At 48.2% G+C, this 22,590-nt stretch overlaps 5 protein-coding genes across 5 annotated transcripts; 2 read left to right on the top strand and 3 right to left on the bottom strand.

Moving 5' to 3' along the window:
• Positions 1–138: 138 nt before the first annotated feature.
• Positions 139–1,968, top strand: EPUS_05085 (uncharacterized protein; the record flags this gene model as incomplete). The annotated part of the gene is made up of 1 exon (XM_007805408.1): positions 139–1,968. The coding sequence occupies one exon, from the start codon at positions 139–141 to the stop codon at positions 1,966–1,968; it is 1,830 nt and encodes a 609-aa protein (XP_007803599.1).
• Positions 1,969–3,321: 1,353 nt separating this feature from the next.
• Positions 3,322–4,944, bottom strand: EPUS_05086 (uncharacterized protein; the record flags this gene model as incomplete). The annotated part of the gene is made up of 1 exon (XM_007805409.1): positions 3,322–4,944. One exon carries the CDS (start codon positions 4,942–4,944, stop codon positions 3,322–3,324), a length of 1,623 nt encoding a protein of 540 aa, XP_007803600.1.
• A 1,439-nt stretch (positions 4,945–6,383) lies between these two features.
• Positions 6,384–8,843, bottom strand: EPUS_05087 (uncharacterized protein; the record flags this gene model as incomplete). Its single annotated transcript, XM_007805410.1, has 6 exons — positions 6,384–6,860; positions 6,926–7,185; positions 8,131–8,251; positions 8,309–8,604; positions 8,668–8,717; positions 8,776–8,843. The coding sequence occupies 6 exons, from the start codon at positions 8,841–8,843 to the stop codon at positions 6,384–6,386; spliced, it is 1,272 nt and encodes a 423-aa protein (XP_007803601.1).
• A 4,082-nt stretch (positions 8,844–12,925) lies between these two features.
• EPUS_05088 (uncharacterized protein) lies at positions 12,926–14,143 on the bottom strand (the record flags this gene model as incomplete). The annotated part of the gene is made up of 1 exon (XM_007805411.1): positions 12,926–14,143. One exon carries the CDS (start codon positions 14,141–14,143, stop codon positions 12,926–12,928), a length of 1,218 nt encoding a protein of 405 aa, XP_007803602.1.
• A 1,024-nt stretch (positions 14,144–15,167) lies between these two features.
• Positions 15,168–15,608, top strand: EPUS_05089 (uncharacterized protein; the record flags this gene model as incomplete). The annotated part of the gene is made up of 1 exon (XM_007805412.1): positions 15,168–15,608. One exon carries the CDS (start codon positions 15,168–15,170, stop codon positions 15,606–15,608), a length of 441 nt encoding a protein of 146 aa, XP_007803603.1.
• Positions 15,609–22,590: the final 6,982 nt, after the last annotated feature.

The following is a 22,590-nucleotide window of genomic DNA, read 5'->3' on the forward strand; positions in this document are numbered from 1 at the left end:
CAGGAGGATGTCTATGCCAGATGTGGTTGTCGGTGTTGATTTCGGGATGACGAGTGAGCCTGGAAAGACTAGTCCAAAGAGGGTACGCAGTAACAAAGAGCAGGTACGGGAGTCGCATATTCGGCCGGACCAGAGTGGATGAGACCGGAGACGATACAAAACTGGCCGGGAAACCCTCGTGGAGGCATCGCCGATAAGGTAGACTCCAAGATCAGCTATGATGCCACCGGCCAAGTGGGAGCTTGGGGGTTCATGGTCGATGCTAGCTTGAATTTGAACAACCAGCGATGTGAGGAATTGTTCAAGCTTTACCTCGATCCAGATTTTCAAGATCCGTATGAAGGAGCACCGTCCTTCCGAGAAGCCAGAACGTGGTTCACAGACTATCTCTCATGTGTCTATCGTGCCGTTACCCGCCATTTGAGCGACACCATCCCTAAATTCGCATCAAAACATGTCGAGTTCAGATTCAGCGTCCCGACGACCTGGAAGAATCCTGCCATGATTGCCGAAACAGAGCAACTAATCCGTAACGCTGGGTTCGGTGGTGAAAGTTCTAAACATACCATTGAAATCGCCTTAACGGAGGCTGAGGCAGCAGCTGTGTATGCCTCGAAGCAGCATTATGAAGAAGGCGATGTGTTCCTTGTTTGCGACGCAGGTGGAGGCACTTCCGACGTCAACATTTTGAAAGTGGTGTCTTCAGGAGTAGGGCAGACAGAGCTCGAACCTCTGTCATGGGTAGAGGGCAGAGCGATCGGGTCAACGCTGATCGACTTTCGAGTGGAGAAGCTGATTGCTGAGCGCCTCAGATGGATCAGACACTACCTCCCGGCAGAGCCAGAAGCAGTTGCGTTTAGAATGCTGCGGGAGAGTTCGAGATTTGAGAGTTTCAAGTGCAACCTTGGTGACGAGGCAATGGATCTACCATCCCTTCGACTTCCAGTTCCCGGTCTGGCCTACGGCACAAACTTAGAAATAGCCCACATTGAAGACTCACAGATGATCATAACGAAAGATGAACTACAAAAAGTTTTCGATGATCAGATATCCAAAATCATAAACTTGATCGATGAACAACTGGCAATCCTTCAGAAGACGAACCCTCAAGAGACAATAACATACCTCATCCTTTCCGGTGGCCTGGGAAGCTCGCCATATCTGCAGATGAAGCTGAGAGAACACTATCAAGCAGCCACGGCTCGCTTTTCAAATGCACAACACATGCAGGTACTGAAGACCCCAAAACCACAGCTGGCAGTTTGCCACGGATTAGTCCTCGATCGAGTCCAGCAAATCAAAGACGATCGTGTGGTTTACAAAGAGAGGTATTGTCGAAATTCATATGGTGTTGTGGTCCGTCGGGCGTATGACCCGAACATACACTTCAACGAGCCAGTTAGTGTCGATCCTAGAGATCAAAAATGCTGGGTGGAAAACCAGATCGATTGGTTTATGGTTCAGGTGAGTGGAGTCTTGTGCAAGATTTGGGCCAGCAGTAACTGTGGACAGGGCCAAAAGGTGTCAGTTCAGCAGGGAGTGAAACAGCACTACTCTATGAAGGTGCAACCTGGTCGGGAACATCAGCTCTGGAATACGGAGGTTGTCATGTCGACTCTCCCCGCTGACCTGTTGCCGACAAGCTTAAATAAATCCGGGGCCCAGCGCGTGTGCAAGGTGGAATCGTCACTTCCCCAAGACATGAAGCTGAAGAATCGCCATTGGTACAATGCTCGGCCTCAATACCTCCGGGCAGAATTCGACTTGCAGGTACTCATCGGACCAGCGGACTTGAAGTTTCAGACACTGAGCAAGGACGGCATCATTAGTAGAGACCATGCCGCCATTAACGTGGAATGGTCCTCATCCTCGAAAGACGCAAGCCAGCCCGAAATCGCGGAGCTCGATGGAAATCAGGCCTTTGATGCGCAAAGCAAAGTCCACAGGTGGTCTCTGAGGCCGAGATGACGCGTTCTTGGAACACCGTGGCAGGCAGAAGGACGGCGCAATATCTGAGAGATGCTGGCTCATCTTGCAATGTTATTTAAAGGCCAAGCACAGTAATGGATCTATTTGTTCCTAAATCTTCCAGAAAGTAGCAACCTTGCATGAATCAATCTCCGCCTTTATTATTTTCAAACTAGATTGACTGAGATACGGAGTTGTGCATCAAAAGTCATTAATATACGCTAACTAACTAGAATTAATGAAAGCTAGCTTTTCTTGTGCTAGCACAGTGCCAGTAGTCAGTAGGGTCGCAAAGATGATCAGAGGGAATAGCTGAAGCTTAACTGACACAGACCTCTGAGCCACCTTGAGTAGCCTAAAAGAGGGCCTTACAGGTCTAAGGAAAAAGGGGGTTATAGCAATAGCTCTAGGGCTCTACCCTTGTAGCACAATTTTTATGTTACACTGAAGCTTAGATCAAGAGTGCTAGTGGCACTCTAGTTTCAGCGATATTAATGACTTTTGATGTTCGACTCTGTACTCTGTACAGAGTAATAAAGTTCATATCTGATGTTGGGCCTCCGAAAAATTATTCAACCGTGCACTGCACTGAACATCTTGAACGGTCCCAAGCGTCTCCGAGTAAGTATCTGAAACTCGCGTGCGGTTGGATCAGAAAATGTACTGGCGGCCACGCTATTTGCAATCACGGCCTCTTCGGAAAGACTTCTCCCAACACGACTGCTTGATGCGGGCTCCGTGAAAAGACAATTTGTGCACACTCTGAATCACCACGGACTTAGTAATTCGAAAATACAAATACATAACCCTCAGTCACCGCGGGGCCTCGGCAAAATTTTTTTGAGACACGAAACCGGCAACACCAAAAAAGTTCGAGAAGAGCATTCGGCTGACCGAGCTTTCCAAAACATTTCAAGATGCTATTGATGTCACCCGATCCCTAGGCGTGAGGTACCTCTGGATTGATGCTTTATGCATTATTCAAGGCCGCCTTCTGATGAATGGGCAATAGAGGCTAGCTGCCTGTGCGATGTCTACAGACACTCTTGGTGCAACATTTCTGCGTTGTGGGCAGAGGATCACCGGCAAGGCTTCTTGAATCTGGGCGTATCAGCCATATTGTTCTGGACCAAGGTCTGCGCGGATTATTGTAGAGATAGGTCGCTTAACTGACTGGGTAGTTCTTAATAAGTTAATACCTGTAATATGTTCAACGATTATTAAAAGCTGACTAGTTCAGTAAGCCCTGGTTGTATACAATTCCACTTTACTCATACATCAACCTTGGCCATACCCTTTCCCTCTTCCACGCAGACCCATCAGAGCCACACGCTCCCTTCAAGTTGACCGATACTATTTCCGACTTCTGTGCCTCACCGTGCTAGCACTCCTCACACTGCTAACCTGACTCACACTATCCTCCGGCGTAACCTCCAACTCCATCTTTTTCCTGCTACTTGTACTGCCCGCAGCCTTACTGCTGCTGCCATGCTTACTCCCATGCCTACTGCCCGACTTACTCCTGCTCTTACTGGCCCTGCTTCTCCCATCGAGGTCGATCGGGTAAGGTTCTGGTTCCTTGTTCTTTGAATGCAAAGAGAGGGGTAGGCTTGGAGGAGGAGGAGGCGGTGCTGTGGAAGCGCTGGTTACGCGTGCGAGATTGGCTTCTGAGAGTGGGGTTGGGCGTAATGTAGCCGTGAGGGTGCGTGATGTGGCGGCAGCGGACGGAGGCGGGTAGGTTGATGTGCGGTGGATTTGAGATTCGGAGGTGGTACGGAGTATGTGGCGGGATGTCGCCGTGGTGACTGGTGGTTCGGCGTTGCTTCTTTCCGAAGCGCGCCGCGTTGTCGATGGACGTGAAGCGTGTGATGGTGACATCGAAGGAGCTTGGTTATGATGCGACGAAGATCGAGAGATTTGAGACTGAGGAGCGTGATGTATTGTAGATGGTGGTGCTAATGGAGGCGCCTCGATCATTTTTGGAGTGCTCGTACGCTGGCTAGCTTTCGATGCTTTGCTGGGAGCGATGGAGCCGATGCCGAAGCCTGTGGCGTAGACTCTCTGGCTTTCGACGCTATTGCGGTAGGAGCCGGCTGTGCTGTGGTTGGGACGAATGGTTGATGCATAGTCGTTATCTTCTAAAGTAATGTACTTGGGACCTTCGAGTTGACCGTAGGGTTCGTGGTGAACGGGCATCGTGGGCTCCGTAGCACTACGAGCATATAATCCTGGACGAGTTTTTGTGTCTTTGTCATGGCTAAAAGCATAGTGAAGAGCTGCACCAGCGGCAACCCCAAGCAGAGTCCCGAAAATGACATTGCCGTCACCGTTCCCAGTTGGATGAGGTTGAGATGGTTGAGAACCACTGACGCTTTGTACCAAGTTGCGGGCCACATTAGCCACAGATACGATTCCTTCAACCATGTCGCTGGGTGTCTTTCGAGCCGGTGTAGGAGCTTCACTAGGCAGGGCAGAGCGAGAAATGCAGGACTCCACTACAGAAGGAGGAGCCCGAGAGGCTTGGCTTCTGACCTCTGACACAGCTTTGGTCATAGCCTTGGAAGACACCGTTGATTTGACGTCGTTCTCCTTGTCATCTGAATTGCTTGGACGAAAGACTGCCTCGATGGAATTCCCGTCGAAATCGATGATTGCTGCCGAGTAGTATCCACTCTCATCCCTGACTGCAGGCTCCCCATGGATCTTGCCTCCTGCTTTGAGAGCAGCCGTGAAGAAATGCTGCACGGCGGTCGTCGAAGGAGCCTCGAAAGCAATGTGTGCAGCTCCAGCAGGAACGCCTGGTATCTCTTGTGTGATCCAGAAGTCTGGCGGAGCCGATGGATGCAATGTAGAGCCAAAGCCAATGGTGTTGTCACTGCGTCCACGATATGCGTAGTTGAGTGGCTGTAGGGCAGACAAAAAGAACGAGGTAGATGTCGGCAGATGGGACACAGTAAGCGTGATCGAGGAAGGCATTGTGGAATTAAGGAGGGAAAATAATTTGCTTGATAAGATACCCTTGAACGGCGTATCGAAATAAATCAGGACGTGGATGACAAGAGGTAATGTAAAGTATTCTAAAGCTCAATCTTCTAAGAACGATTGATACGATTGAGGCTGAGGTTCAATTGAAAAAGGAAAGATAATGAGTTATGAAGAAAGGGTATATGTATAGCAGCAATATTTCATGAAAATCTGGGACCGATGCGACCGCCTGGACAGAAAGTCGAATCCTCGTGGCGTTAATAAAACTGCCCAGTGATCGTGTGCATGCCTTAAAACCGACGTAAATCAGGACATACCATCAGGTACCACTAATCTCAACATTGTCGCTAGTTTGCTTGGAGTAGACTTCTGGCCATACAGGAATGACTGTCGTTTGCATCATTAAGAGCGGCTGGACGGATGGCAAACAGGCCAACGACCACACTCCGATGATTGGTATCTATGTGAAGCCACTACTGCCGGAATATTCTCGTACCTTTCGGCTCGAATAGGGTAACATCGGCACCTACACGAAGCAGATCCAACAGACATGATAGTACGGATACTGGTTTCTGAAATCCGAGAGGCTGATCGTGCTCGAAGAGGTAGTGAGGTCTAGAGACCAGGGCATCGACCTGAATACATGTTGAGAAGAAGTTAGCTGACAGGATGCCACGTCGTGTAGATCCAATCCTGGGGCATGGGTCAAGAATTGCAATGAGTGGTAGAAAGGATTGACGTGGTTGTCTGACTAAGATTAAGCCGAGTGGGCGGCCTGCAGCAGGTGTGCAGGGGTTATTGGGCGCTCATGCAGCTTTATCACCCATCGCCAAGATCTAAATCGAGCAATCGAGCAAATGAGTCCTCTTCCTTTGGCAAAATAGTAACTTAGTTGACATTAGTAGCTTCGTTCAAGATGATCGGAGTGAAGCAGATTTCAGTCACTTCGTGAAGGGTAGGTAAGCGCGCAACTAGTAGCGAAAGTATGAGGACACAATGTTGCCGATGATTCGATGCTTCATCAGTACCTGGCGGAAGGGGTTAACTTTAACGGCGCATTTTCCTCCTATGAACGCTTTGTAGCGGCCATCCACTGACAGAATCGAGGCGCGATAGCGGTTGAGTGCGGTGTCTGTACATCATACGCCTCTAAGTGGCCTCAACGGAGCGTGTGTAGTAGCATCATGGAGAAAGACAAAGAGAATCCATTGAAGGCTTGGGAATAAGACAAGTCGATGTAAGAAGAGTGGGACTATGTTGAATGGTATATGTTTTGGTTGCAAAAACAAACCCTTCAACAAACCTCATTATGAAAATCCGTTTCCAATAGATGCCCCGATGTTATGATCGTGGTACTAGGAGACGCTTTTTGAAAGAAAGACAAACCGCTTTTCAGATCAACAGAGATGATCACTGACATATCTCCAGTTTCAGATAATGTCCCATACGTCCTCAGCCGCATGACAGAATTTACTACACGCAACACTCGCGCTCAGGCTATAGTTGCTGATGCTGATGGACTCGTCTTTGAAAGCATCTGCGAAGTCGTCCTTGCCTTTGGCCATGGCTCCAACAAAAACACAGATGCTTTCTCGTTCTCCTAGGCTCTGGACATAGTCTCTTACCCGGACAACTTCGGCGTCAAAGCTAAGCGTGACTTTCCGACAGTTAGGTGGCAGATGATCGGTTATGGGATTCTTGATGACTTTTAGAAGTTTCTCCTGTGAGTTTGTTGAACGGATCGAGAGTTTATGAAGCAGTTGGACCATAAGCCCTGCAAATCTTTTGAATGTACGCGGAATTCGCACGGTAGGGCTGACTTCGATGAGTACACCCTTGGCGGTATGGATGTAGATTTGCAGCCTTCCTGCTTTGTTCACCGGAGAATCAAGGAGAGTCAACAGACACTACCACCAGGCCAGAGTTAGCTGCAGCAGGACACACAGGTCATTGGGCTCATGGCAATCCTGACCTGGTGTGTAATGTCTGGCCGAGCATCACTAATATCACGATTCATCTTTCGCATTACACCAATATGCTCATCACTGTTCAGGAGGGAGAATTTTTCATCACGTCCGCCTGTTCTGCCACCATGAGAAGCACGATATGTTTCCAGACTCGCATTCGAAAGTACAACAATCAACCTCTGAGTGTCCTTGTCGGTTGCGCTGATGGGCACATGCTGCTCGGCGACGAGGCGGGGCAATTCTGGAGGAGGTAGGGACTGGGTTCCTATTTGAAGGTCCGAGTCAGTCAGTAGACTTGAGTTATTTGTCTGATATTTGCGAGACATCTCCAGCCAGGATTGGTGTTGTTGGTATCGTGCTTTCCTAACCTATCGGCAGCTCGCTGCATGAGAAAGAAAACTGGCTTACTCGGTCTTTTTCGCTTCCCGCTTTCCGAAGTCATGATGTTAATATCCAAGGCACGAACACGACGTTATGGGTTTCCTGCAAAGTGTAAGTCCAGAATTCTAGCACTACAAATACTCTCAAGTTCAAATTGATTTTATTTTGCATATGGTAGCAGCATCAAGTGAGAAAGAAATGCCAGGGAACCTCCGGACCGTTTTGCGAGCGATGGAGTGCCAAGACCACCAAGGATCTCCGGAAAACTAGTACTATCCACAAATGCTGGCCACTCCACACTGCCTTGTTGGCCCTTCTCTGGTCACGACTTATCTTTGCCTATGCGGGGTCTAATCTTTGCATTATCGGTGCTATTAGTCATCTCCGTGAACAAAATATGTGCCATTCTCTTACAAACGACTAGGACCCTTTCAATCTGGCCACACCAATCAAGAGCCGCTCTGAGAGCGAGCAATCGGGCCCGTTGATGACGTTCTTCTCTATGCGCTGGTAACGTGCGGAGCACATGCTCTGTAAGAGGGTGTTTAGAACTACTAAGGTAGTGATGGCCAAGGCTTCCTTCCAGCCTTAACGTTGGAAAGCTGCTGAGAAAATGTAGGTACTCAAGCAAACTTGACGATAATGTAAAGGTTAAATGCTTGAGCTCATGAGTTCTGCTCTTTACAGGCAAAGACCTGTAGCTGGCCTCTCCCAACCAATATGTGCAGCTACATCATCAGAAGTGCCAGTGATGCTGGTACTGCTAACACTGTCAAGCCAGCCATCACTCTGAGTCTATTTCCTGCGCCCGTTGCAGTTGCAGCCGCACCTGACTGTGTTGAGCTGGTAGCTGGTTGTGCGTCAAAGAAGTATCCACCGACCCCAGTTGAGTTGGAACATTCGTCTGCTCCCAATGTGCGAGCATCCGTGGAAAAGGTGATATCGGCACACTAAGGGTCATCAGAAACAATCACAGGGAATGCGGAGACTCTGAACCCGGAGCTTACGTTGTACAACGACGACCCGTGCTCGTTCACTTGGACAACTTGAATACTAGCATTCGTGCCATCGCTGACTTGCAGATCCGCTGGAAGAGTGATCCTCGGAAAGCAAAACGTGCCATTGCCAGTCTGGTTGAAGCCGTCAACAAGGGTGATGTTGAAGTTGGTGGTGTTATCGCCGCCGATGCCGAGATTGACGAATGTATAGGCCCAAGGATGGCTACCCCTGAAGACCACCGAACCTCCGTCCAGCGGCCATTCGGTTCGATTGGTGTCGGATATGGATTGGTTTACTCCACCACCTGGAAGCCGGCATCCTGGTCAATAGCTGTTCAGTGATGCAAGATGTCGTTGCGAAAACGTACATGGTCTCTCCCACTGCGTTGGATACGAGTTACCTCTCCAGTATGGGCTTCTGGAATGGAAGCCTCTGTCAGAAGGCAGCCTTGAATTGACGGCCTAGGGAGACTTACACGAGGCTGAAATGAGCCAGGGATGGCACCGACAACGACAACGATACGAGAATAATGGGAAGCAGCATGGCGGTGACTGAGATGGATGTAAGATAGAAAAACAGAACGACAGCGGGGATACACTATCACTATGTTGAACCAGGGTCAAACCAGGGTCAAACCAGGGGAGAAGCAAGAGGAAGATGGTATGGTCCAGACACTTTATAATTTTGCCTCATCTGGAAGAAAGTCATCACGCAGCGGGGCCTGCTGCACAAGTTCAAGTCTCCACAGATAGAACATATCATTACTAACCAACTGGCATAATTAGAGTGGTAATAATCTGCTCTGGTTCGAATGTCTATCTCAGTGAGCAACCTCAAAACATGCTCACCTCGGCCAGACTTGCATACCACTAGTACTACTTAGTACTAATACTGTGTGTTCCATAACTTACTTGAAGTTGTGCACATTCTTGGCGTAACCCCATGTAAGGCGAGTCCCACTGCAGTGGGTCGAAGCGAGCAAGTTATGAAGCAAGCTAAATTCCGCCAGTCTTCAATCGCCCTCATCATTTTACGCCACCATTTCCACCACCCACTCCTTCTCTGGTCCAGAACCTGTGCGCTGATTGTACAGATCAGGCAGCAGATATTGACGCCCTTGAAGTTATTATATCCAGGAGCCGAGGAGTGCCAATACATGCTGTCCGCAACCACCAAAACCCCGCGTTCTCCACAAACCGCACCTATTCCCATTCTTAGGTCCCATGGCTAACCATTTTTCTCTTGGGTGACTGCCTTTCGTACTCGATGATCGCCTGGCGCGCCGTACCTATTGCTTCCAGCACGGTGATGTCGTGTTCATCCATAAGCAATTTGATGGCCCTGTACAGTCGGCGTTGACCTCTTTTTGCCAGCAAATCATCGTACCCCTTCTCCCAGCTAGAACAATCGTTGAATGAGAGCCATTGAAAAGGATATTGGAGTAACAGTGTACTTGACAAAATTCTTCTCTTATGAATGCCTGCTATGCTGTGTACGATTTTGTTGCGTACCCAGAGCATGTGGAGCCCCTACTCACGCAGTTGGAAACGATACTGGCGGAAGAAGATGGAGTCTTGACGGAGAATGCAACAAACAAACTACGAAAACTTGATTCTTTGTTTTGCAAGACACAAAGAGTGGATCCTGCAAACTTACTTAATCCTCATTTCTTTGCTTTGTCGTCTGCCACAGCTATCCATACGCGTCTTGCTGATACTCTCTGTAAAGTCGATATGGGCTAAAAAGTTACTTCGGATCTCCTGCTTTCGGGTGGGACTTCTCTGCTAAAGGGGGCGCTTATCGCTATTGCTGCCTAGAACATCAATCACGACACTTCATTATGAAAGGATCCTGACAAATTTAATGGCTTCAAGCCAAAAGACACTCGCCATGTACTTATACCGGTCAATCTCCTGGTGCTAATCATCGTGATGAAGATTCGAGAAATGAAGATCTAATGAGGGCGACGTGAACAAGTACCAAGCTATGACCACCAGGCCTAAAAGCTTGTCTGTTGGTCATGGTATCCATGCATCTCCGAGTTGCTGCTTTGCCGTCAACAAGACCCAAGTGCTCCTCGCAGCACTGATTCTGAACAATGATTGGAGATTCAAGAAAGGTCAAGGGAGACCTGACCATGTTTTCATTAATACAGTGATTGCCCCAAGACCGATGATTGATATGGAATTCAGACGTCGGCAAGTACGGCGACAGTTCATCGCCTATGGCACCACTTTCAGGCGGAGGAAATTCGAATTTTGGTAATCGAATGACTGGTGCAGTCATTGAGATACAGAAGTACAAATCCTCGGGCTGCGTTGGGCACTGGCACAGATTATTGCATAGTGAAAGTAGGACATGAACAGTGTTCGAGAAGCATGTAAGGAGTCGGTGCCTCTTGCTATTATGTTGATGAGCCTCGTATGGCACTGCTGGTGGCTAGGTCGTAACGGTATGATGCCTTTTCGGACCAAAAGCTATATCCTTTGGCGCCCTATGAAAGATTGATATATTATACTATCTAGTCACGTTGCTTTTGGAAATTTTCACCCAGATTGATTGCTCAAATATTTGAATGTCAGAAGTGATCGTAATCTATGCCCCCAGTTGCGAGGGCCGTTCAATCCCCGCCAAGAGAAGATTATTCATTTATACTAATAGTAGACTGGAATATTGACCTTTCATACCGAACAGTCTATGAGATAAAATGGAAAAGCACGTTGTTCAATCCATCAAGGCGTTGAGAGCGTAGACAGACGTACCAGTTCGCTGTAGGGTACGACGAAATTTTGTTGTGGTAGTGCGCCAAGGCGCCTGCAGCAGATAGCTTGCGGCTGAGCCTGCGCTTCTGTAGAAAATTAACACTCTTTCTACAAATTTGCTCCGAAATTACGCTAGAAATTGACCAATCAAACGCAGGCGCACAATGGTGAGTAAAAATGTAGAAAACTGGCCAATTTTGGCACTCACTCACCTCTGACCACGTTTCACCTTTCAAGCTCAACGGCATGTGCCACACTCGGAAACCTCCTGGCTCGCCAGAGATTCAAGAGACTCAACAAAAGGAGCCAAATTCAAGCTGCGCGCACAGGTCTGGCTGTCGGATTGCGCGAGGCAAACTCCGGCATTGGTAGAGCGCCAGAGCTCCGACGGTGGTGAATCAAATCGGTAGGACAGTTCATAGGATCTCCAGGCTATGTGCATGACGTGTCATAAATCAGGAGATGCCAATAGGTCGATGTCCTTGACAAAGGTCCCCTTCTGCGTCCTTCGAGCCAAACGGTCATCTCCTCACTTGACGCGATATTGCCAGCCAACTTTCGCCGCCACTAAGCGATCCTATCTAATGTGATCTGGAAGGGTGGTGCAAAGGTCTATGATACCTTCCACGTGTGTGACAGCAGCCATCACATGGAAATGTAGACCTGCTCTCTAAATTGAAAAGGCTGTATCTCTGAAGAACAACCGACCCGGTCATCAATTTCTTGTTGTCAGTGCTGCGGCATCAAGCTTGATGCTTGATGTATAACCCTGTAATTCAATCTAACGACTAAGCTAGGGTAGTGAATTCGCCACCCTTTTCAGCTTAGCAAGGTGCCACCGAATCGATGTATCCCACGAAACTCGCGTTCAAAGCAGAGCTACCGTCGACGCGTACAGCACAAAGTCACGCGTTGCGTCAAGCTGGCATTATGTGCACAGGATGTAAGCATCACTGACAAAACGGACATTTCTGGTTTCAATCGGTAGCTTTCCCACGACAATAGAATGGCCTCCCATCGACAGTATCTTAGGCTTCGACGACCACTTGTTCTAGGCGATGCCAGCCGCAAGCTGTGCAAATGCCACAATACTCGCACACCAATCTTGACCGCTCCAGATTCCATTTCCGCTTTGAGACCTGAGCACGGGTGACTGCAACCTAAGCGATGAATAAGCAGCCCTGAGCTGTGGCTGTGCAAGGCTATTCCGAGCCTGAGCAGCCCTGAGCATCGACTAAGTTCTACCCTGAGCTCCCTATAGAGGCCATATTCTGGGCCACTCTTCTAGCTTAGAGAGCCCAATTTCGTACCCTTCAGGTTGCTGGGTCCCAATTTCCGGCCCCTATTACTTGCGTACACTTGCCCTTCAATCTGTCTCAGCTAAGGTTGCCACCTTGTCAGTGGGTAACAACGGACCATACTTGAATATACCAAAGACTAAAGGGATACGAAGAGAGCACAACCAAAATAGGAGCCTAGCGAGGAGTTCTCGAAATTTGCTTAATTTAGATGTAAGAACAGCAGCAAGGAAAGAGGCGGCATTAGAGGACTAGTATCTCAAGGTTTAATCAAAACTTATTTTAGACCCTTTCAATTCTGAACTATTAAGTCTGAGGACAGACACAGCTTCAGAATTGAGTCGTCACTAGTATGAAGCTAGATAGCATTGGAACTTATAGACAGAAAACCTATTCAAGTTGTGGTACATCAATTCGAAATTTTTTGGTATGATTTTATAATAGCTGGTCGCCAGATGAATTGGCCATCTGATCTCTATGGAGATTAAAAGTATGTGTAACGGACTACGCGAGCACACAAGGCATTCTTCTCGTGATATCATATGTATCGTCAGCGGTCCTCTTCTCAATCCTCTACGGCAATGCCTAACAGATCCATCTCCACAGCCAGGGAGTTGGGCGTGGGCGTCGGAACAAAATTCGCCAAGCCTGCAATCACATTGCTAGCATCTACCCTCAGCTCATCCAATACTATGTCACTGACAGCATAAGAACTCTCCCCCGAGCAAGAGGCCATTCCCGTTATCCGTCTAAAGCTCATCGAGCTTGCGGAATGTCGTCTCTTCATAAAATCAGATGGTTCGGGGGCCTCATTTTCTTTGTTTTCGCCTAGATGAAACGAGTAGCGACGTCTTTGGCGCTGCTGAATGGATTTCGCGCCAGCCATGACACTAGTAGAAGTTCTAGCTGTTGTGAAAAATACCGGTGAAGTGCATCTTATTTGTTGTCGTTGAGGGGCCACACGCCGCTTATTAGGACCAATCGGTTTTGGTGAATCCGCCTGTGTTGACGAATGGCTGTCCCACACGCGTTTGGCGCGATTGTTGTTTCCGTGGTGGTCATATCCATCAGTTAGCTCCAGGTCTTGCTTCCCAGCAAAACTGTCTCTGATCCCATGCTGCGGCAGAATCCCGTCGTGCACCAGGTCGCTTGGGTTGCAAGTCTCGGAAAGAGGCGTCGTATGTTTGCTCTCATTGCAAACGGGCCGTTTTGGATGCTGAATAGATTCAAGCAGCTCCGGCATATACCCGCGCAGATATGGTAGAATGTTCTTTAGATACCGACGCTCTGGGCTAAAATTACCCAAGCCGGCTTTTGACGGGTTATCAAATTGTCCCAATGGGATCTTTTCGAACAAGTCAGCGAGGCAAGCTTGCTCCGCCTGCGAAAGAGGACCGACGCCTTTGAGGAGATCGGACCTGGTCTTTGGACTGACAACCGAGATTGGTTCCAAAGATCTGAGTTCCTCCCAATGCGTTTGATGGCCTGTGGGCATGTCTTTCTGGTTGGAATATGCAGGCCGATCACGAAGAAGTTGAGGCTGATTCTCGATCTCTAGAATGTCCTCGCTTTCCCGAGCGTAGTTCTCTGCGTTCGTGGCAGATTGGTCTCGCCGAGAACTTGTTGCAGGCGTTCCTGCCTGATGTATGGTGTTCTGTTGCGAAGTATGCAAGGCATTGACTCCACCTGCGAGTGGTCCCCAAGACTTGAGTCGTCTCTCAATTTGGATGGGCCTAAGGCAAAGAAGTGCTCCATTAGCATCCATATCATCAAGTAGAGCCATAGTAGTAGGGAACGAGAAAAGCTTGGCTGGGGCTGCACCAACCGAACTGTAGCGGAAGGCACTAAGGTGTACTTACTTGGCCATCAATCCATACTTTCCCCTAAGAACGGCAACCATGTTTTGTACTTCTTTCCCTTCGGCTTGCATTCTCTGCAACTCGACCTTAAGCTTGTTCCATTGCTGCGGCGATATCCTATCTGCATAATCCGACTCTGCTGTCCAGCTCTTGAAATTGTCCATAGCAAATCTCAAGTATGCTACTAGGTTGAGACAGAAGGCAGAAGCGGCGTGGATGGACGCAAAAGGCGTCGGAGCAGAATATGAGAGTTTTATATGATTGTGCTCGAGGGAAGGCTCTGACAGCCAAGCCGTGCTATGCAGGTTTCGACAACACCGTTTCAACTGAATTTCCCCTTTTGACTTAGCGCGTATTATTGAGGCGTCTGGCTTCACGCGATCTATTGGTCGACAAGACAAGAAGTTTCACGTAGCGTCGACTTGACTGCCTCTGTGGTTAACAGACTCTCCCAGCTCCCTTGCAAAGTATTTGCGAGAAGGGCAGAAGGATCTGGCGCTGCAGCAAGCCTTGACTTAGCAACGGCAGCAAGACAATGCAGAGTCGAAAAGCTTTCAAGATCCTGTTCACAGCAGTCTCATAGGTGGATGGTTGAAAGCAACTGTGAGCTTACCGAAAGGGGCAATTATATCTTGACAGGTCACCATGCAGACGATCGCAGATCGAGACAAGACCAAAACCCTTCGCTCCTTTCATATTCCTTAAGACGGCTCTTCTCTCAATTCTTCACTTCATATTGCTCGTTAAAGTAGCACTTTTCTTGAACGAGTAGCCTTGTTCCACACGTGTGAGTAGCCTTCAAGGTGAGTATCAAGTCTGCTGTTCCTCGTCTTCCCGCCTCGGTTACTGCTGCTTATTACTAAATGTATGGTCATTGTCGGAGAACCCCACATCGAGATGATCCAAGCTTACTTGAGAAACTCTAATAGTTCCATATTGATTCACATAATGGATCAATCGACTCTCCAAGACGGCCGCAAAACAAAGATTTCTGAGCCAAAGCACACGGGCAATAACAACGGCAGTCAGGAAGAGGCGTCGAAGCACACCTTCAAGGCTACACAGAGCAACACTGGGCACATTTCAGATCCCAGCTATAATGATGCTCCTGAAGGCAACTTACTCGCTCGGAACTTGCCCCATCCTATCACGAGCAAACGTCTGGTTCTTGTTGACCGATCGGGGTTCGCGGAGCCACGAAGACTTGCTGCCAGTGCTGTCACCCGGGACAACCTTCGCCAACAGCAGTCTCTGCTTGCTGCACTGACTCCAATGACACTATGGGAGTCCGAATCGATGAAGACTGGCGTTTGGAACAGTGTGGGCGCCGTTGTGGTGACCGAAGTTGTGGATGCAGTCTGCAGATGGATTGTCTTCGAAGAGGAATAACAAGAAGTAATGGTGGAAAGCTTGCCGGGATATGACTAGAGCTCACCGATAGGCTTTGAGGAGACACAGCAACTTGGAAAGACCATTTTTTGCGAAGCTGGGCTCACTTATGGCCTCTATGAATTCGATACTCGGTCCAAGTTGGCGCTATGACTGACCGTCATCCGAAATCGATAGCCAGAACGAGATAAAAGACTCTTGTGCCACGAAAGGCCACATTGCTCACTCCTTGATCTCACTTCTTCTGTCATGCCATATAATTTCTCCTCTGACGTGCACTTCTCTCTGTCCAAGACCCCGTTCCGCACTCAACTCGAGCCTTTTTATCATCATCAAAACCACAATTAACAACGCTCATAGGTCGACTGCAAAAACATTGCCGCCGAGACATCTTTCGGCTCTTTTAAAGTCCTCATCTTCTTTCTTTGGAGGTTGGTTTAAGGAGATCAAATCTTGCTTGATGTCGTTTTGTGCTCTAGTGCAACGTATCTTAGCGCCTTGCATCTATTAAATATGGGCCTCGCGGGCAAACGCGGTTAGCAGATTGGGCGCTGTGTAACCCTAGAATTCCCGCGGAGACTGTTGAAATTATTGGCGTGCTTCCCGCCAATTTAGGCTAGTGCATTGATTCCGGGACCATTTTGGTTATGCAAGGAGTCTTTCCACCTAGAACTCTAAAGGCATGAATTAATATTGCAACTGCACCAAATCATCGTAGAGGCTCTATTCTGGTCTATGATCGAAGAGCTTTCGGCGGAGGTGCTGCATAATAATTGGACAAATTCCTTGTTCAGGCTGCCAGCGGATTTCGCAATCCAGATCCCATCAGACTAACCTGCCAACGAGTTACATTAGCTATGCATGAGAACAGATGTACTATGCTCGCTTTAGGATGGTTTCGTGCAGTGCGATGATGAATTTCAAGGTAAATAGTTACTCGGTACGGAGTACTCCGTTGATAGATCTGCTCGAAGCCTTGCAATCTGAAAAGCATAGATAATGACTTGAGTGGATGGCTTCCAAGTCACTAGTAATTGAGGTGGACCATGATTCATCAAGGGCGCCGGAAGTAGTCTACTAAGATTTGAAGCCCGAAGGCCCGAAGCCCTGAAGTCTGCACTTAACAAGTTGTGAAATTAGCAGAACATAGTTACAATCGATTACTTCATTAGTTCTGAAATATTCCGTACTCTCCAGAGGACTTTATAACTCCACACCATCTCCTGAACATGTTGTTCATTCCTGCGTCTAAAGCCTACTCCTACCCTAACGTGGAAGGGCACCTCTTCGTGGTGCTGTGGACCAGTATCTTTGCTTCAGCATTGAGAAGCTAGGATCCATCCAATAAGAGCAACTACGGAGTGCATGCGTTTCATAAGTGTGTCCGTGGACTCTTGAATGGCAGCTTGCTACAGAACAGGGTTGGGGCTCTCTTAAAAGACCACCTACCTTTCACTCAATAAACGCACCTCTTTTCGCACTCGTTTTGACGCCTCCCTACTCAAATCACGCCAAGAGAGTGAATTATCTACTCAACGCACAAACGCGGGCGGTTCGCAGGCGTTGCGCAGTTGTTTCGCAGGCACTGCGTACGCGTTTGTGTAGGTGAAAACTCTGCATTCTTGGCATCCCTCCGCAGGCTCGAAAACACTATGGGTCATCCACCTACTGTATGGCAGACCTATAGCACAACCCTTCGAATCTATCCTCTACTCCTGACTTGACTCCTCGAGCGATTCGAACTATCCCGTGTGTCATTGATTTGAGTATCCTTCCTATATAAGTTTAACGTTCCCGCAGTTTAGCGTAACAAAACTGCGGGGAACGGTAAACCACAAAGCGTATGTAACCCAAATCACTGACACAGGGGATAATAAGGGCCCAAAATCAGGATGAAGCACAAGTGAGGTGAGGATAAGCAGCCTGAGCACGAGGGTGAGCGGAGGACGTTAAGACTGAGCTGTGGCGGTGCGGCCTGAGCAGAGGCTGAGCCGAAGTTGAGCCGGCAAGAAAATGCTTAGTCAGGGCCCGACTAAAAGAGACGTAAGACTGGGTCGAGTTTGGTGTGCTAATGCCTGATGAACATGAGGATAAGCGGTTGACTGGAAGAGCATCGCAATATGCAGGGAAATTGGAGACAACCGGGTCGATCCAGTTGCTTAATGGTCAAGGATTGATATAATGAAGTATGATCGGTACATGTTCGTCTGCAGATCGGACCATACTGGTCGAGCTCAGCTGACGCCGTTGCAGGTATCATCAGCGAGCCATCAAGTAGTGTACGCCGTGGACTTCTGTCCCCGCTGCCTAAGAAGGACGAAAAGATAACTCGAGCTTGCCTAGTCCGTATGATGTCTTCGAACCGAAGAGAGTGCTCGAACACTGAGGCGATTGTTAGGTGTTTTGTACATTCGATACCAGGTGTGATGTCACAGCGGGTGTCATTATCGATTTCGAAAGGTTGAGGGAGTGTGCAAAGGAAACCCAAGCCGGCGTTGTTCTCATGGTCATATCAAACCCTTGGGATTACTGAAGGCATTGTGGCTTGCAAGACTGCTGCAAAGTCTTGCCTTCATGTTGCTTGCTCCTTCTCTCACACGGAGAGAACAGGGTGTCAGAACAGAAGTGAGAAGCATGAGGGCAAGCTGTGGTCTTGGCAAAGAAAGGGGAACAACAAGCACACCCAGTCGCTCCGGTTCTACAACCCGACTGCGCACCCTCCAAGCCGAACGAAAAAAGGACGAAAGTTCTTCATGAGTCTGCTATTACCTACTCATCAGTTTCACTATCTATTGCACTCAAAAAAGGGTAGAAGGATAGGTCAGTTTGAGGATCGAACACTTGACTTGAGGGGACAAAAAACCTAGTACCTTCCCAAAATGCACAGGCGTCCCCGTGCAGGCTAGGTCTGGTATAGGAAAACCCCTTTGTGTAAGGTCAATGCAGTGGATAGGCTACAGCTACACTACGGCTACGCCACGGACTCCCACGATTTTTTTTGGTGACCGAAGCTGCGCAATTAAATTATTTATTCACTTCCCATCGCATCGGACGCCTGGTTTGCAGCCTATGACAATGCAACAGTGTCACTCTACCATGAATTTCTCTGCAAATCCCACTCACCACATATTGCGCATTCTCGATCCGAGGGGGCAAAAAAGGACACTATCTACCCTGCACACGCTCAGATCAGCCAAATTAGCAGAAACGTAGCATAGCCTCTCCCAGCCAGGCGTATTCGACCGGGAAGAGCCGTGCAAGGAAAACTCTACGTGTATGGTATAACGGCTGGGTCGATGTCCCGATCTCATACTAAGCACTGGGTTTCTGGTGGCTATCATGATTTTGCAGAAGGAACGAATGATACACATTGCCGAGTACTGATCGGGTTAAGGATTTGAGGAAGCGGCGTTGAAGGTAGGCGCGCTACAGGAAACGCTGTCGCTGCTGCGGTGTCTTCTGCCTACGACTCCGAGCGATATGGGGGAGTGGTTTTGGGGCGGTTGGATCTGACGATGCGGAACATCACTACCATGGTATGATCGTATGGGTGCGTTATAGGGTGGGAAATGTGTTTGGTCACATTCCGCTATGGGCAAGGACCTCTGTTGGCAGGAATAGAAGGCTGTCTCTATCATTCGTCCACAGCATGCAGACTCTTCTGGTATTGTTGCATTTGCGAAATATGAAATTCGTATTGGCAGATCAGATCTCCATAGCGCACCTCTTCCAACCCTCTACGAACTAGATATCACAGAGTCTTTTACTGGCGAACTCCACGACTATTTTTGTGTACTCTAAAGTGGCGTCTAACGATTTGACTTTTTCAAGCCCGTCTCAATATCGACTGATTGGTCAGTAACGCGCTTTACTCATGCGCCTCTTCCGGCTTTCCCAGTCAGTTGATCCTTGGGATCCGGATTAATCCACATCCGTTTTGGAGCGGAGGAATACTTACTTAGTTTGGGTGATTGTTTCGTTCTTTTCCCTGCTTCCTAGCCTCCAACTGGTTCCAAGCATCATACCATCTTTCCATCTCTTCATCATAGCTACCCGGCGCCGCGGTCGAATCGAGTGAGTTGCTATCTCCTCTTCAGGCCATAGAGTTTGCTCGAACTCCCAGCCACGTGTAGCCCATTTTTTGTAGACGTTCCGGCATGCACTTGCGTGAGAGGGACTTTAGCATGTAGCCTTTGTGTTCCTCGAACGTCGGCATGAAAAAGACTGCGTAAGCTGTGCTCCATGTGATTATGTTGACGACATCTGTGGCATAAAATCTGGCCAGAATTGATGCAATAAGTATCACTGAGTTTCCAATGATTTGTATTTTCAGGTCCGGGCTCGATTTTGTGCTGGGTTCTATATATGTTCCAACCGATGGCATCGCTGATTAGTGTAACGCCCCAATCAGTACAGTAGGCGACGGTCACAAACCCGATGCATCGCCTTGATGTCGTATGCATTTGGGTCGTGGATTCCGTCAGGATCCAGACCATTGTCTGTTTCTGTGAATTGAGGGCTTGTGCGGGTGTAAGCTAGGTGATATCCCTCGGCCAAGGTGAAGAATTTCACCAGGCCTCTAGCGTACTCGCCACGCTTAGCAAATATGTCCAAATCGGAGTTATGATATAGTTCGGTCAAAATATTGTACAGTAAAGCTTCCAGAGATGAAAGCGCCGCTGTCGCGCAGCTGTGAGCAGAGTCTACAAGGCTCTGCCACGAACCTAGATAACATCAGATCGATATTACATAGAGCGGGCAGTAGGTCCTCATAAGCTCGCGAAAGTTACTTGCAAGTTCTAGAAAGAGCGATGATCGTTCCAATAGAAGGAGTAAAACAATATTAGGTCCCCGACAGGGTAGCAAGAGAGCAGTCGAAGGAGATCGAACTGAGATTTCAGGGAAGGATTTCCCAGATGCAGATTCTCTTGTTGCTCTCTGAGTGCCATCATCAACGCAGAAATAATCACAAGAATCGATTGTACTTATCGAGACACAGATTGAGTATAAATCTATCGAATTGACAATCAGTTGACAAGAATCGGTTGGTGGTATAGCAGGCAGTTAGGGCGAAGCAGAAATCTGCTCAGCCAATACTTATCATCAGTAATGAACGTTGCAATAATAGGAAATAGCGACATTCTTTCGATAGTAACTGAAGCATCCCATTGTCCCAAGCCAGGGGCAAAGAGAGTAGCCAGAGGAGGTTGTACAGGCTAATCAAGCGCTTTGCTAAGGACACTGCACTGCCAGTGGTCCCCAACCGCTGCAGTGTCAGAGTTCTCCTAAAACAATCAGCAGCGTCGTGGGATTCAAATACATCTTGCTATCCGGTTTGTAGGATAGGGGTATTGCCCAACTTTGCTTCTAGCCTATTTGGGAAGGCTTATCATCTGCACCTCAAATTGGAGGCTACATTGACCGGTCAAAGACAGCATTTGTCTTACCTACCGAACAGAATAGTAGCTCTTCTATCCATTCGCAACAGCATGACCACTATCCAGACATCTCCTGCACGACTCCTGTTCTAGGGTAGCGGCAGCAAATCCGCCTTGCATCTGTCTGTGCTCAATCAATGAATTCCCGTGTCTAGAAGCAGACCTCCCTTTTGATGAACATTGTACAGTCCAACGGCCATCAGCTTTATCGATAAATCTTCGGGTGGAAGTGCTTGCATGATTACGATGGTATTTTTTTCACTTAAACTTTCATGCGTTAACAGGATTGGCTGCTTTCACAGGAAGGCTTATATCACAATTTCCACTTCATCATCTTTTTCTTTCTGCATGATGCTAGTCATGGTTGTTGTTATTGTTCTTGTTAGTTTCATGAAATTTCAGATAAGCAATTCCAACTTTTATAATCCTGTTGTACTTCCATACCCCTCAGTTCTATCGATCAGCTATGATCTCATGCCTCCTCTTGAACCATGCCCATTAACTCTTGCATTGGTCCCTTATCCGTCCCGTTCATGGTCTTATACACTAAGGAACGGTATGGGAGCGACAGCTGATTGAGTGTTGTTGAGTGTGAGGCTGTGTGCCTACTACTACTGCGATTAGCTTTCAACCATTAATTCCCTCCAAAGCTCTCCCGATCACAGGTACTATGTGGTAGAAGTTGGCACTTCTACAAAGCTCTGCATCTGTATGTGGAATACCATCTGAACATCGTTTAGCATTAGGTAAGGAAGCATGGCCTCCGTGTTGATGTCTGACCTCCTTCTAAGGACCATTCCTTTCTAATTGGGAAATCAACCACGATCATGTACCGGGCGGAAACAATGCCAGACACGACCGCTGGCGGAGTTCAGACCCACATTCACTATATCTGAACGCTTCCGGACTGTCCATTACTTTCCGGCCCCCTAAGCTTGACCAGAAACTTCCAGCTAGCTGCATTTGCCAATTAATATATCTTGCAATTGGCCTCCACAGCTTTATTCATATTTCCGATGGTCCCATACTTCTATAACTCCATGGCAACCGCTGTTGCAGCATACAACCAGCACGGTATGCTCTCACCTGTCTCGTCATGTGTCCTGTATGCAAACCTATGCTCCATGGAGTAGCACTAACAACATGGTACTACAGTGGTTTACAGTCTACCACAACCAGTTGACAATCCAGAACCATCCAAATACTACGTGCGCTGGAACGGAGGATATGTCGAAGTAAATATCAAGCTCCAAACCCAATCTTATGCGACGCGACCCCGTTGTTGTTGTCCTCTGGCTTATGCAGGATCATTTCTAATGGACCATTGTTTGACTCAGGTCACCGACACACTCATTTCTAAGATGATATGCCCAGCTGACCTCCGTGGAGAGCCGTGTTTGCACGACAGCCTTGCTGGGTGTCATAAGATTCGCCTATGCAGGGTAAGTCAGCACATATCATAATTATCTACCATTGGACTTCCGAGATGATCCGCTAGGGATAGCTCTTTCCCTGCTCCTGGACCATCCTTGCTATGCAGTACT

The sequence above is a fragment of the Endocarpon pusillum genome (genome assembly GCF_000464535.1).
Source record: "Endocarpon pusillum Z07020 unplaced genomic scaffold scaffold4303, whole genome shotgun sequence".
Classification (NCBI taxonomy): domain Eukaryota; kingdom Fungi; phylum Ascomycota; class Eurotiomycetes; order Verrucariales; family Verrucariaceae; genus Endocarpon; species Endocarpon pusillum.